Source organism: Rattus rattus, chromosome 12, assembly GCF_011064425.1.
Source record: "Rattus rattus isolate New Zealand chromosome 12, Rrattus_CSIRO_v1, whole genome shotgun sequence".
Lineage (NCBI taxonomy): Eukaryota > Metazoa > Chordata > Mammalia > Rodentia > Muridae > Rattus > Rattus rattus.
This window is the reverse complement of record NC_046165.1, coordinates 2,895,383-2,907,987: the sequence shown is the minus strand read 5'-3', so window position 1 is coordinate 2,907,987 and position 12,605 is coordinate 2,895,383. Positions and strand designations below refer to the sequence as shown.

The following is a 12,605-nucleotide window of genomic DNA, read 5'->3' as shown; positions in this document are numbered from 1 at the left end:
ACCATTTAAGAAATAATTTTATTTAACTCTGGCGATTAGTGTGAAGTTTGTTTTATTTGGGGGCAGGTGAGCAGGGCTAGGGATGTAGCTCAGTGACAGAGTGCTTGCCTGTTATGCATAAGGTCCTGGCTTTGGTCCTGCCTTTGTCCTAGCGGGAAGGAAAATGTATATAGATCAGCAATTCTTCTCAGTCTGTGGGTCACAACGCTGTTGGGGGTCACAGATCAGATATTACAGTAGCAATGAAATGGTTTTATGGTTGGGTGTCACCACAACATGAAGGACTATATTGAAGGGTTGCAGCATTAGGAAGGTTGAGAACTGCTGATATAAAACGTAAGTTAATTTGTGGTCTTAGAAACCAGAAGCTACTTATGCTCTCCTGGAAAGCTGCTAACTTTGGTTTGAGTTTAGATTATTATATGATCTCTGTCTAACAGTTTTTATCTCTTTTGTTCATTCTTGCATGAGTATCCATATTTCTGAATATGTAGCCCTAGAATATTCAGTGATTAAAAGGACAGGCTAATACCAGGATGCTGTCTTACCACCTAAATGCTGCCCTGTCTTGGGCTGGTCATGGAGATGAATGTGGTGCTTAAAATTGTTACGTGTGTACACATTTGTGTGTTTTTAATGTGTTTACGCTTGCTTGTGGGGGTATGCATGTGTGTGGAGGCCCAGGCTTTTACTGGATGTCTTTTTAGAGAGCTCTCTTTGCAGATGGACACAGGGTCTCCCTCTCTTTCTCAGTTGCATCTAGGTCTTGCCAGTTTGGCCACTTTGGCCAGCTGGCTTGCTCTGTGGATCGTTGCCACCTTTGTGCGTTGGTGTCACAGGCAGGCCTCTGTGCTGACTTAGTGTTTGTTTGGTGGCTGCTGGGGATCCAAACTGCAGTCCTCATACTTGCATAGCGGTCACATTGCCTGCCCTTTGAGCCATGGCTCCATGTCCACGTGCTTGGACATGTTAGTGAACTACTCTGGCTTCTGAATCACTTTGGTGAAAGACTGAAGAATTGAGGCCATTGTGTATATTCATAATTCTCCCATTCTCATTACACATTAATATTTTATTCTCCTAAAGCAAATGTTGCTTACACTTCGGACTTGAAGTTATTCTTGTGGTTCTGCTGAGAGCTTTGTGGCCGTCTCTGTCCTGCTCTTCTGCATTTCTTGCAGTTTCATGAATCACAGTAATGAGTCATCCGCCGCACTAGGATGAACCGTGGCTCTCAAAAGCCGGCTCCAACTCAGTCACAGTTCACATCTTTATCATTAGCTCTTTCCAAGCTATTCAAGAGCAAGTTACCTGGTGCCTCTGCTCTCAGTGTGCGCGAGTGTGTGCAGCTGTGCCCCAGTGTGCTCCTCACTGTGCCTGTTCTCTGCCTTTGTCACTTGCTGTCTGCAACACAGCAGACTTCATCTTACGACCAAACAGTCTTGGTGTGAAAAAGAATCTGTCTTACCCACTGTGGGTAGAAATGTACATGGAAGCCAGATTATCTCGGACCGTGAATGTGGTTTGAGTTTAGGTTGCTTTCTGTGGACAGTTAGGCTCTTCAGAGTTTTCAGTCAGACACTTCAGATGGCACAAGATGGTAGCTCTTAGCAGGGCGCTGCACTGGAGAAGAGGGGCCGCCTCAGGGGCGCTGCACTGGAGAAGAGGGGCCGACTCAAAGGAGTCAGACTCTGGTTTGCTTCCGCCTCCTCTTCACACCATTACCTTTGATGACCAAAAACAATCGTCGTTTGAACATTGTCTTAAAACCATAGGCTGGAAGTGCGAGTGAATTCTGGGACTCTGACCCATGTCCTGGGTGGTGAGAGCGCTGTGTGGGTCTCCTGTGTGCCTTCCTCTGTCTTTGAACGTCCCCCTTTCCCTGTGCATTCTTTTCCACAGATATCGTCTGTAGACTGGCCAAGCAGGTGCAGGGTGTCAGGGAAAATAACTCACGTGTTGCTCAAGGCCTTCAGTTAAGCTTTGGGAATTTAGAAGTTTGACTCCCGGGGTTGGGGATTTAGCTCAGTGGTAGAGCGCTTGCCTAGCAAGTGCAAGGCCCTGGGTTCGGTCCTCAGCTCTGAAAAAAAAGAAAAAAAATATATTGTCTAAAAAGAAGTTTGACTCCCATATTTAGCAGTTCATTGGAAACAAGTGAGAGGCTCCAAGAGGACTCAAGGCTGACTACAGCTGTGAGGTTGCTTAGCCTTCAGAGGCCCACATAGAAAATCAGGACCACCAGGCTCTGAGGGGCTTGCTGCATCCTGACCTCAGCTGACCCCAGGTGCCTGGACCTCTAAGAGGAGCCACACGGTCTGTTGGGCAGGGCAGCAGGTTCAGCTCACACGGGGCGGGGGGCGGGCGTGTGCTTTCATCTTCTTACAGACTTCTGGTTCTGTGTTTGGTTTTGTTTTCTTTGTTGTTGAGACAGGATCTCACTGTTTCCCAGACTGGCCTGAAACATGCTGTCCTCCATGTGTCTGCTGTCATCGACCAGTGCAGATTCTGTCTGCTGGAGCTGGGATCTGAGAACCTGAAAGAAAGCAACATGGCTGTGTGTGTCATGAAAACAGTGATCTCTTCTAACTTAGTCACATGACAGATAACTCCGAGGACCCCTGATCCACAAACACATTCCTTGGAGCGATCAACTGACCTCTCATTGACTTCACCATCTCACGGGCTCTCATTGGCTTCATAGCATGCAGGGACTAGGAGGCTCCACCAGGACAGAAGTTTTCTGTGCTCCGCCCTACCATGTTCCAGCATCCAGAACACACCTGGGCCATAAGAGTAGTCAGGATATATTTTGGGTGAAGGAATGAGTTCTCGGTGGGTCTGCTGTCTCAGAGCTTTTGTGCTGCAGCCCAGATTCAGGGACTTGTGTGTTCCTAGACTTGTGTCATGTAGATGCACTCCTGTTCTGAGAAAGCAGCCTCTGTGTCTCTCGTCCTTGTTGGACAGTCAGGATCCTGAATGTAGGACTGTGGTCCACAGGGACCCTGGGACTGCTGCATTCGTGGTGGGTCTCCTAGTAGTCTCTGTTGGCTGCTGAAAGGGCCCAGCATCTGAGTAAGACCAGAGGGCAGGTGAGGTTACTCTAACCAGGAGTGACCAGAGGGCAGGTGAGTTTAATTCACACCAGGAATGATGTTTCCCAGCCAGTAAATTAAATTCTTTATTTGCCCTTGAGCCTTACTTTTTGACTCCCTTCCTAAAAGGGTTAATGGTATGAAAAATCCATTAAGTGTACAGTTGATATTTATGTTTTCAGTGGCCTTAAAGGAAGCAATTTCCTGTTCTATGTTCTCAGGGCTTATGAGAAGATGCCTTCCACTGTTGCCGTATCAGGGCTCCCATCTATAATATAGAGCCGTACGGTTCACAGCCAAGGTATTCCACAGATGTGGGCCCAAGTCGTCTCTCGCCATTTGGTCCCATGTCCTGTTTCCTAAACAGATCTCCTGACCTCCTAGCTGAGTGCTCCATCCTAGACCTGTCTGCCCCTGACGTGTGGGGTGTGTGTCCCCTTCCGCTTTATCTAGTCATCAGCTGTCTAAGCAGTGATCTGTGCTGCCAGCACTCACTTGGATGTTTGGACTTCCTGCTCAGGAGACCTCATTAACCCTGGCTTAGTTCTCCTGGCTTGGAGCAATGCAGATCGTAGCATATGGCCTTAATTCTATGATTATGTTTGTGCATGTTTGGGTGTACACATGTGTGAGCACAGTTACCCACTGAGGCCCGATGAGGGTGTCAACCCTTGGAACAGGATTGCCAGGTCTGAGCAGCCCGGTATGAGTGCTGGGAGGTGAACTTAGGTCCTTTGGAAGACAACTCTTACCGCGAGCCACCTTTATTCTGTCTTTCTCCTCCTCCCCTTCCTTACTTCTCTCCCTCCCTCCATCTCCTGTCTTTGCTGGAGACCACATACTGGGCTTCATGAATGTCACCTGGTTCTCTAGAACCTAACTCTTTCCCTGCTCATACTCTAATTAAAAAATTTTTTTTCCAACAAAACATGGCTTTCAAGAAAAAACTATCTCAGGCTGAAGATGTAACTTGGTTGACAGAGTGTGTCTCTAGCATGCATGAAGCACATGGAAACTGGGCTTGGCAGTGCACGTCTATAGTGCACATCTGTAGTGCACACCTATAGTGCCTGCACTTAGCAGACAGAGACAGGAGGATCAGAACTTCGAGGTCATCCTATAATGAGTTCAAAGCCAACTTGGCCCAGTGGTGTTAATGCAGCTACGGGGATTTGGGTAACTGCCCACACGCCCATCGTCTGTGGGACGGCTTTGCCGCTCACCACTGGGTTGATCAGACAAGGATGTTGTCTTAAAGCATTAGTGCCCAGCTTCATTTCCCCACCACAGTGTTTCAAAAAATGTAAACCTCAAATAGTCCAGAGGACTCAGAGGGCCCCCATTTCTTTTCCAGGAAACACCTTGTTAAGACTTTATCTTTTTTATTTTGAAAGGCGAGAGACATTATGGGTCAGTTGGTCTTGCAGAGGACCTGGATTTGATTCCTTGGTTCCCAGAACTCACATGGGGTGGTTCACTCCAGTCACAGGAAATATGCCACACTCTTCTGACCTCTGCATGTAATGGACACACACACACGGGGCACATACGTATGTGCAGCAGGATACTCACACGTGCGAATTGTGTGCATGCATGCATGTCCCTTACACTGTTTTAGGTTTTCCCTCCTAGGGCTCCCGTTTTAACTGGATTTATTCCTAATGTTTTATTACTAGCATGTGCTCACCGTGTGTCAAGTTCTCCTCCAGGTTGTCTGTCGTCTTTAATAAGAATTTCTCTGTTGTTCACTTCAGTGCATATTTTCAGGTTTTCACCGTTTATTTCTCGTGTGGGGTGGGGGTGGGTGAAGGGTGTGCTCAAGTCGGGTTCCTTCCTTCTACAAGTGAGTTTCCAGACCCACATTCAGGTTATCAGTCTTGGAGCAGGCACGTTTATCTGCTAGCCCTCTCCCCTTCCTCTGGTTCTGTGCTGTGTGGCGATGCTGTGTGCAGGCTTCCCGTGTGTTCACGCTCATCTCAGGTTCTTCCCTCATGGGGAAATGGGGGACCGTGGAGTACAGGGAGGAGGTGAGGTGCTTCTTAAACAGACCTGGGTCATCAGCCGTCTCTCTTACTGCTGCCTCCCGCCTCCCTGCTCTGAGCTCTGAGCCTGAGTCTCAGGAGATGTCTGCAGGTGTGCGTGCCCTGTCGCCCTCCTCTGTGTGTGGGGTTCAGGTTTACTACACATGGACGTCTCTGTTTCATTTTCTCAGGTGTTTTGTATGATTTGATAGTGGAGCCACAGGAGTGACTTGAAACCACAAGTTCAAGTTCCTCACTGTGCCCTCCGGAGCCTGCTCCATTCTGGTTTTTTTGCATCTTTTTTTGCTCCAAATCGTCCTGAGGTCAGAGGCCTCTATGGGCCATACCCGGGGATCTCTCCTCACTGCTCATCAGCAGCTGCATTCGCTGTGGCGCTGTGGCTGACCGCTCCCCTCGGGCGTTCTCCTCAGGCTCCACGGGCACCAGACTCCCTGGCTCATCTTCACCCCAGAGCCCCTGGCTTCCGTCATACGCTTCACTGGGCTGCCTGCCTACTTTCTCAGCTTCTATGCACTCTCTCTCCCTGACTGCTCCCTTGGCCCCAGACTGGTGGTTTCCATTCCTACATAGCCCTGTCGTTCTCTCAGGCTGGAATGTTGTTCTTCAGTCTTCACTGGCACCCTGTCGTCCTGAGGTAGGACCCCTCTGACTAGAGGGGTCATCTACCTGGTCCCTTCCCCGCCTCACACTTGCACCTGGGCTGCTGCCTCAGGGATTGCAAGCACATGCAGCCGTGCCCGACTTTTACCCGGGTGCTGGGTTGTTGACCTCAGGCTCACAAGCAGGCCCACAATGCACTGCAGTGCCCAGCTCTCTCCCAGCCTCAGACATTGCTCCTTAAATACTGTATTTGTATTTGGAGTGTGGAATGTTCAGGATTTTGCTGACTGAATTAATGTTTGTTTTCTTGAGGAGGTTAAGTTTGTGTTGGATCGTTTGTACTGTCCGATGTCTGCCACTTGGTAGGACTCACTGATACTGCTTAAACTGAAGAATGCTCTGAGATGATGATTCTGCTAATGCTGCCTCTCAGTCTCGCTTACATTTGAGCCGTCACTTGGATGTTTCCTTGTAGATCTCCGGCATGTGCTATGACCGCAGAGTGCTGCAGGTCCACCAGGTGCTCTGCATCCCTAGCAGGCTGGCCCAGTTCTTCTCCTGGGCCCTGGAGCCCATCTTCTCATCTTCAGAACCCACCAGCGAGGCCAGGGTTGGAATGGGAGCCACTGTGGATATCCAGAGGCAGCAGAGGATGGAGCAGCTAGACCGGCAGCTGATGCTCTCTCAGTTTGCACAAGTGCGGCGACAGAGGCAGCAGCAGGTAAGATGGCGTGACCAGAGGTGTGCACTTCCTCCCGCGATGATGGGTGAAAGCGTGTGGCAGCCTCAGCTTCACTCCTGTGCTTCACACCGATCGATCGTGTGATGGGTTTGCAGGAGAGGGAGAGAGCAGGTCTGTCGGGTGCTCTTGTCAACGTCTGAGGTTTCTGTTGTCTTGTTTAAGGTAACAAATAAATTACAGCCGAACAGCTGGTCAGATTGGACATTCTTATCCTTAGCATTATTTCTGAGAGAAACACCAACCTAGTTAGTGAGATAGGATATTTATCGGTGTTTGTAATCTTGTCAAACCACAGTGTCTTCCTGTTTAAAGTGCTAGTCATGTACCATGGATGAGGAACAGGTGAAAAGTTTTGTGATTTTCCTTTGTTAAAGTAAATACAAAGATCAGAAAACTTGAAGAGAACAACCAGTGATTACATCATGTAGATGCTGTATTGTCATAGATGAGCCCTTAGTAACCAGGAGCCATTGCACAGTTACCTACAAACACTGCATTAGCCAAAATTCTGACATGACCCTTGTCTTTCAAGGGAGACAAGGCAAAGGGAGGTCGCTCTCCGCCCAGCTCAACCTTCTGGTCTCCTCCTCCTCCTCCTCCTCCTCCTCCTCCTTCTCCTCCTCCTCCTCCTCCTCTTCCTCCTCCTCCCTCCTCCTCCTCCTCCCTCCTCCTCCTTCTCCCCTCCCTCCTCCTCTTCCTCCTCCACACACTGACCAGTACATTGGACTCCTCACTTCCTGCTTCCTCCTTCGTCTTCTGGGGTCTCCTGCCATATCTCTCTCTCTCTCTCTCTCTCTCTCTCTCTCTCTCTCTCTCTCACCTTCCAGGTAAAAGAGGTGGGGCTTCAGGACTCACAGTGGCCTGGAGAATTAAAGTCCAGTCTGCCATCCTTGGAATGTGGGTTCCAGAGTTTATCTTTGGGGGAGTACGTGATAGAAGACAGAGGCCTAAGTTGTCCATTCCTTGTAGTCCTGTTGGACTTTGGGGTGGCTGGAGCACATGACAGATAGATGCCCATGATGTGTTCTGGGACGGCTGGCATGTGCTCTGTGGAGAGTTCAGAGATGGGGGTGGAGGTGGCTTACAGACTGACTCGTAGGCGTGAGAACCAAGAGTAAGGAGCTGTGTGGGAAGGATTCCAGCTACAGTCAGCAGGACGGAAGTGAAGCTTTGTGACTGACAGGAGGCAGTAGATCCTTCAAGACCCCTGGAAGAGAGGGGGAGGAAGGGTGTGGTGTGGTAGTGTAAAGAACCCAGCAGAGGGGTTTGGGATTTAGCTCAGTGGTAGAGCGCTTGGGCCCTGGGTTTGGTCCCCAGCTCCGAGGAAAAAAAAAAAAAAGAACCCAGCAGAGCCTGTCTGCTCAAACTGTTCTTGGCCTTTCTGTAGCTTCCTTCCCTCCTGGGTATGGGGTAGGACCATCTGAGATGAGAGTCTTCATTCAGAAAGAGGAGAGAATGCCTTTGTAGGTTCTGTGGTGTGCTGTGGGTGAGTGGTTTCTAGTCTCTGTGACTTGCCTTGGGAAAAGAAATTGTAGTTTATGTGACTTGCTCCAGGATGAGATGGTAGGAAAAGACTAGAGAGGCCTTGTTTTTGAGGCTTCCAGGGTCCTTCAGTTCAAAGTCCCCCCATGCGAGGGTGCCAGACTTTGGGGGTATTTTGTTCTGAGCCCTAATCCTCCTTTGTAAGGAAGCTAGTCCTTTTGGATTAAGGTTCACTTAATGACCTCACTTGACCATAATTAACCCCAAAGACCCTGTATATAAACACAGTCATGCTGAGACAAGTCTTCAGCGTGCAGAACCATGAGTCCGGGTCTTGAGTGCCCAGCTAAGTGGCCACTTCTGCTCCAGCTCATTGCTCTCTGCTGATGGCAGGTTAGATATTCCATGATGGCAGTGGCTACATCGTCCTGGGTACACAGGACCCATGGGTAGCCTGCATCCATCCATGTCACCATGGCTATTCTTCCTATGCCAGTTACGAGATGGACAGTAATAAGGTTTCTGTCATTCTGTCTGCCTCCTGCTTGGTACATTTTCTGGCTTGGTACCATTTCTGTGTTGGACATCCATGGTAGGAATTAATCTGAAATGACAACCACCACACTTATTATTTATATGAGTACACTGTCACTGTCTTCAGCCACACCAGAAGAGGGCATCGGATCCCATTACAGATGGTTGTGAGCCACCATGTGGTTGCTGGGACTTGAACTCAGGACCTCTGGAAGAGCAGTCAGTGCTCTTAAACACTGAGCCATCTCTCCAGCCCAACCATCACACTTCTAATGTGTTCCTTTATCTGTGGGCACTTGACTTCCCTCAGGTTTTCTTGGACCCTACCTCCCAGTCTCCTGGATGATCAGCCAAGTCATTTGCTATCCCAGTAAATCTGAATGCTGCATTTTTATTACCCACAAGACAATTCTCTTTATACTAAGTAGATGACTGAGGGCATTAATGTACTCTGCCCATGGAAGGATCCATCCCCTTTCTGACTTCCAGGGATTCTCCCTGCCTAGTGTCATTGAAGAACTACAAACACTTTGAGTAGCCCACCCAGGAACCATATTTTGCCACTGTCATCTGTTATTGATTATCATGAACTCAGAGCTTGTGGCAGGTATGAGCTAGGAGAGGTTTTGGTGCTACAGCAGTTGGCTGGCATTGTGGCTGGTATATCTGGTTTTGCAGATCACTTGTGCCCTCTGGCACTTCCTGTGTTGACCCCCAGGTGTGTCATCTCAATCTGGCAGTGGTTTCTGCTGGGCCTACAGGGCCTGCCCGAGGGCTCTCCACTGGACTGCAGGACCTGCAAACTGAGGGCTCTCCACTGGATGCACTGAACTTACTTTGGCTCTAAGGCACTTTCTGGTACAGCATAGGTTTTTGTGGGAATGTAATTCCCTGCAGTTTATATATTCCCTGCCTGGTATCCCAGGAGCCATCATGTTCTCTTATTGCTTCAAATGCTGTACAGTGTCTTTGTCCACCACAAGTGCATTAACTACCACACATTGTTCTCCAGTAAGTAAAGTACCAAACCTTGTCCTTCCTGACCATGCATTCCCACTGGCACTAGGAAGTTACTGGCTCTCTGTCTGTGGTTCTCTCCACTGCTGCCAAATCTCCCCACTCTTACACACTTGCCTTCCCTTCACAGACCTTAAGTTCAGAGAGGAAGCAGCCTTGAACTCTGGGTGGGACTTTTCTGGATAGCAGTGAGCATCTGTTGGACCCTTAAACTTTCTGGGTTTCTTTTCCTACACTTCATTGGCAGAGCTGAGCTTCCTGGCAGGGCTCAGTCTGACCCTTTGTCTATGCTTGGCAAATCAGTGCATGTAATCCTGTCTGTTAAACCACCGTGGAGGAGAGTCCCCTGCACGTGCAGATGTGCATGAGAACTTGTATGACAGTTTTGTTCATCTGGGGGAGGGTTGATCTTCATTGAGTTTTCAACACATTTGTTTTTAATGCTTATCACATGCTGAGTCTGGGGCTGCCATCGAGTGTGCAGCTGCAGAAGGACCGGCCAGCAGACCTCAATGTAGAGCTGGGCCTGCCACACTTGTGGAATTGAGTTTCACATATTACTAGCAAGAATAGCGTATGCTGTGCTGCTTCGAGCCTGTGAGACTGGAGTTCCTCCCTTAGGGCTGCTCAGGTGGCCACTGATCCCGAGCCCCAGATGTACCCACCAGTTCTGTGTCTGAGTGATGTTCTTGTGCCTGGGATCTCCCCAGAATATCGTTTCTGCTCTGCTTGCTTCTCCTCCATCATCGAACCAAAGAGCCTTCAGCAGGTGTCTCTTTATTCTCTCGCGTCCCATCAGTAGGAGCATAGCACTTCATTCTTCCACCCCATCCATACCTGCTCCCCTGCTCTAGTGAAGTGTCAGCTTCTCCTACCTCATCTGCCTGCTCCTACCCCAGCCTCTGTCTTGCTCCATCAGAGATCTGAAACATAAGGATGATGTCTTCACTCCCCTGAAGTCTTCAGCAGCTTCCCTTAGCTGTTAAGGCACGGGCCCTGCCTCCTTTTAGCCATGTCTCCTTCCTAAGGTGTATCACAAGCTTTGCTGAGCCATTTACAGTTCATCAGGTTACACATTACCACACACAGCCACCCAGCTCTGCCACCCAGAGAAAACTGTGGTGTGTGTTTATTTTTTAATCCTGATTCCCATTTGCTCTGTAGTTTTCCTGGCAAACAGTGTCTCTGGGAAGCCTTTTCAGTCTCCCACTGGAGTCCTGAGTGTCTTTTCCCAGCACCTTAGCCCGCTCTCACTAGGGACTGGCCTAACCTATCCCTGCCATTGCTTTGGGATGCAGTGAGACTACTACTTACCTACTTCTCTGAAACAGGAATAATACTGACACTAATAGGAGCCTAGCAAATACTTAGGGAGCTGCTGGGTAAATGTGAATAGTGAGCACTGACAGGGTTGCTTCCAGTTCTGGTGCCAGCTGGATATAGCTGGGCAGTCAGAGCTGGAAAGACACGCAGATGTCCTGCAAGGTCAAGCTACCACAAGGTCAAGTCGCCACACAGACCAAGCCATGTTTAGACTGACAAACTAAGCAGCTAGGAAGAAAGCAGGAAGTTGAGGAACAGGAGAGCCAGGGACGGAGCTGTTGCAGGAAGAACAGGTCTTCATCAGGACAGTTGAACCTCCTCCTGTCATGGGGCTATTGACAAAGGAGCTTCAATAAATGGGAAGCAGTGGTGGCCCCCCTGGCAGGATGCTGAGAAAGTTCACATTAGCTGGGAAGTTCTTGCATACTTTGCAGGCTGGAGAACAGTGTCCTGTGTGATGCCTCTTAGGATTTCACTCATCTGGGGACCAATATGTGGACAGAGTCAGTATACGAGGAACTCTGTGAAGCCCAGACACATGGTAGTGTGCCAGATGTGCTTTGGCCTCTCACAAGTCTTTCTGGACACTTCAAGTAGTTATGGTCCAGAAACTTGGGTGCTTGACTCAGGGGCTAGTTGAAAACTGGCTTTACTAGTTAATGTATCTTTCTGTGGCGTGTGCCTGTCATCTGTACATTCAGTTGGGGCAGCACTGAGGGCAGCGGGTCAGACATGGCAACTGCTCCCCCAGCCTCTTGTCTCGTTCCTCGTTTCTCAGTGTGGACACAGTTGCTGGCTCCAGTGGGTCACAGTCACTTTACTGTTGGATCTGGCTTGTTGCTCCCAGGGCCAGTGTCTGACATTTCATAGGCTCATGGGTTTTGTGGGCTTCCGTTTGTTTGTTTTGGATTTTGGAGACCAGGGTATCACTATGTAACAGCTCTGGCTGTCCTGGAGCTCACTGTGTAGACCAGGCTGGCCATGGAGACCCAGCTACCTCTGCCTGTCCTGTGCTTAGACTAAAGTCTTACACCACCCACCCAGCCATGGGCTCTTGCTTTATTAGTCCCCACTAATTCATGAGGCATAAGCTCTTGAAAGGCAGGACTGAGCTATGAGAACTTTACTCGTTTGTGGCTTTTTGGACTCTTACGAAACCTTCTGCCCTATGTGTGCAAGGAGCTGCCTGGGTTTCTTCCAGAAGCATGCAGGGCAGAAGGTAAAGCAGCCGTGGGCGGTGCCACTGCCAGACCAGTGCAGCCCTGCCCAGTGTCGTGTGTGTGGAGGGGTCTAGAAGAGGTCCCAGATGGGGTTGGAGAGCCCCCAGACAGCTGTGGGACAGCAGGGGATTGCATTTAAGAGCTGAGAGTGCTGGAAGGAGGTGACAATGACAGATGAGGTGTGGCCACCCACACTTGTAATGCAGACATAGGACAGTCACAAGTCATAGGTCGTAGAGAGGCCTGGGTGCCTACAAACTTACCTGGACTGTGGATCAAGAACCTGTTTGAAGTAAAAACAAAAAGAAAAACAAAACAACCTGCCTGGAGGTCAGCACACTGCTTAGGTGACCGTCTGCCTCCTGTACTGCCTGGAGGTCATTTTCTTCCTAACCTCCCAGCCAGGGGAACCAGCTTTGTGACGAGGGACCAGAACTTTCCATTAACTCCTAACGTTTCCACGGGCAGAAAGGCTGAAGGGTGGGCTGCATAGCAGTGACCATTGATTTAATCATTGCCTTTATAGCGTTTCCTCCCTGAGAACCCACAAGGA

General features: G+C 49.4%; 1 protein-coding gene across 2 annotated transcripts in view; it reads left to right on the top strand.

The window, feature by feature from the left end:
- Ubac2 (UBA domain containing 2) overlaps positions 1-12,605 on the top strand; it is a 148,976-nt gene that overhangs the window by 111,690 nt on the left and 24,681 nt on the right. For both annotated transcript variants that reach the window (XM_032918299.1, XM_032918298.1), the window contains one exon: positions 6,210-6,455. In XM_032918299.1, the coding sequence (XP_032774190.1) occupies positions 6,210-6,455 (246 nt within the window). The remainder of the gene's footprint in view (positions 1-6,209; positions 6,456-12,605) is intronic.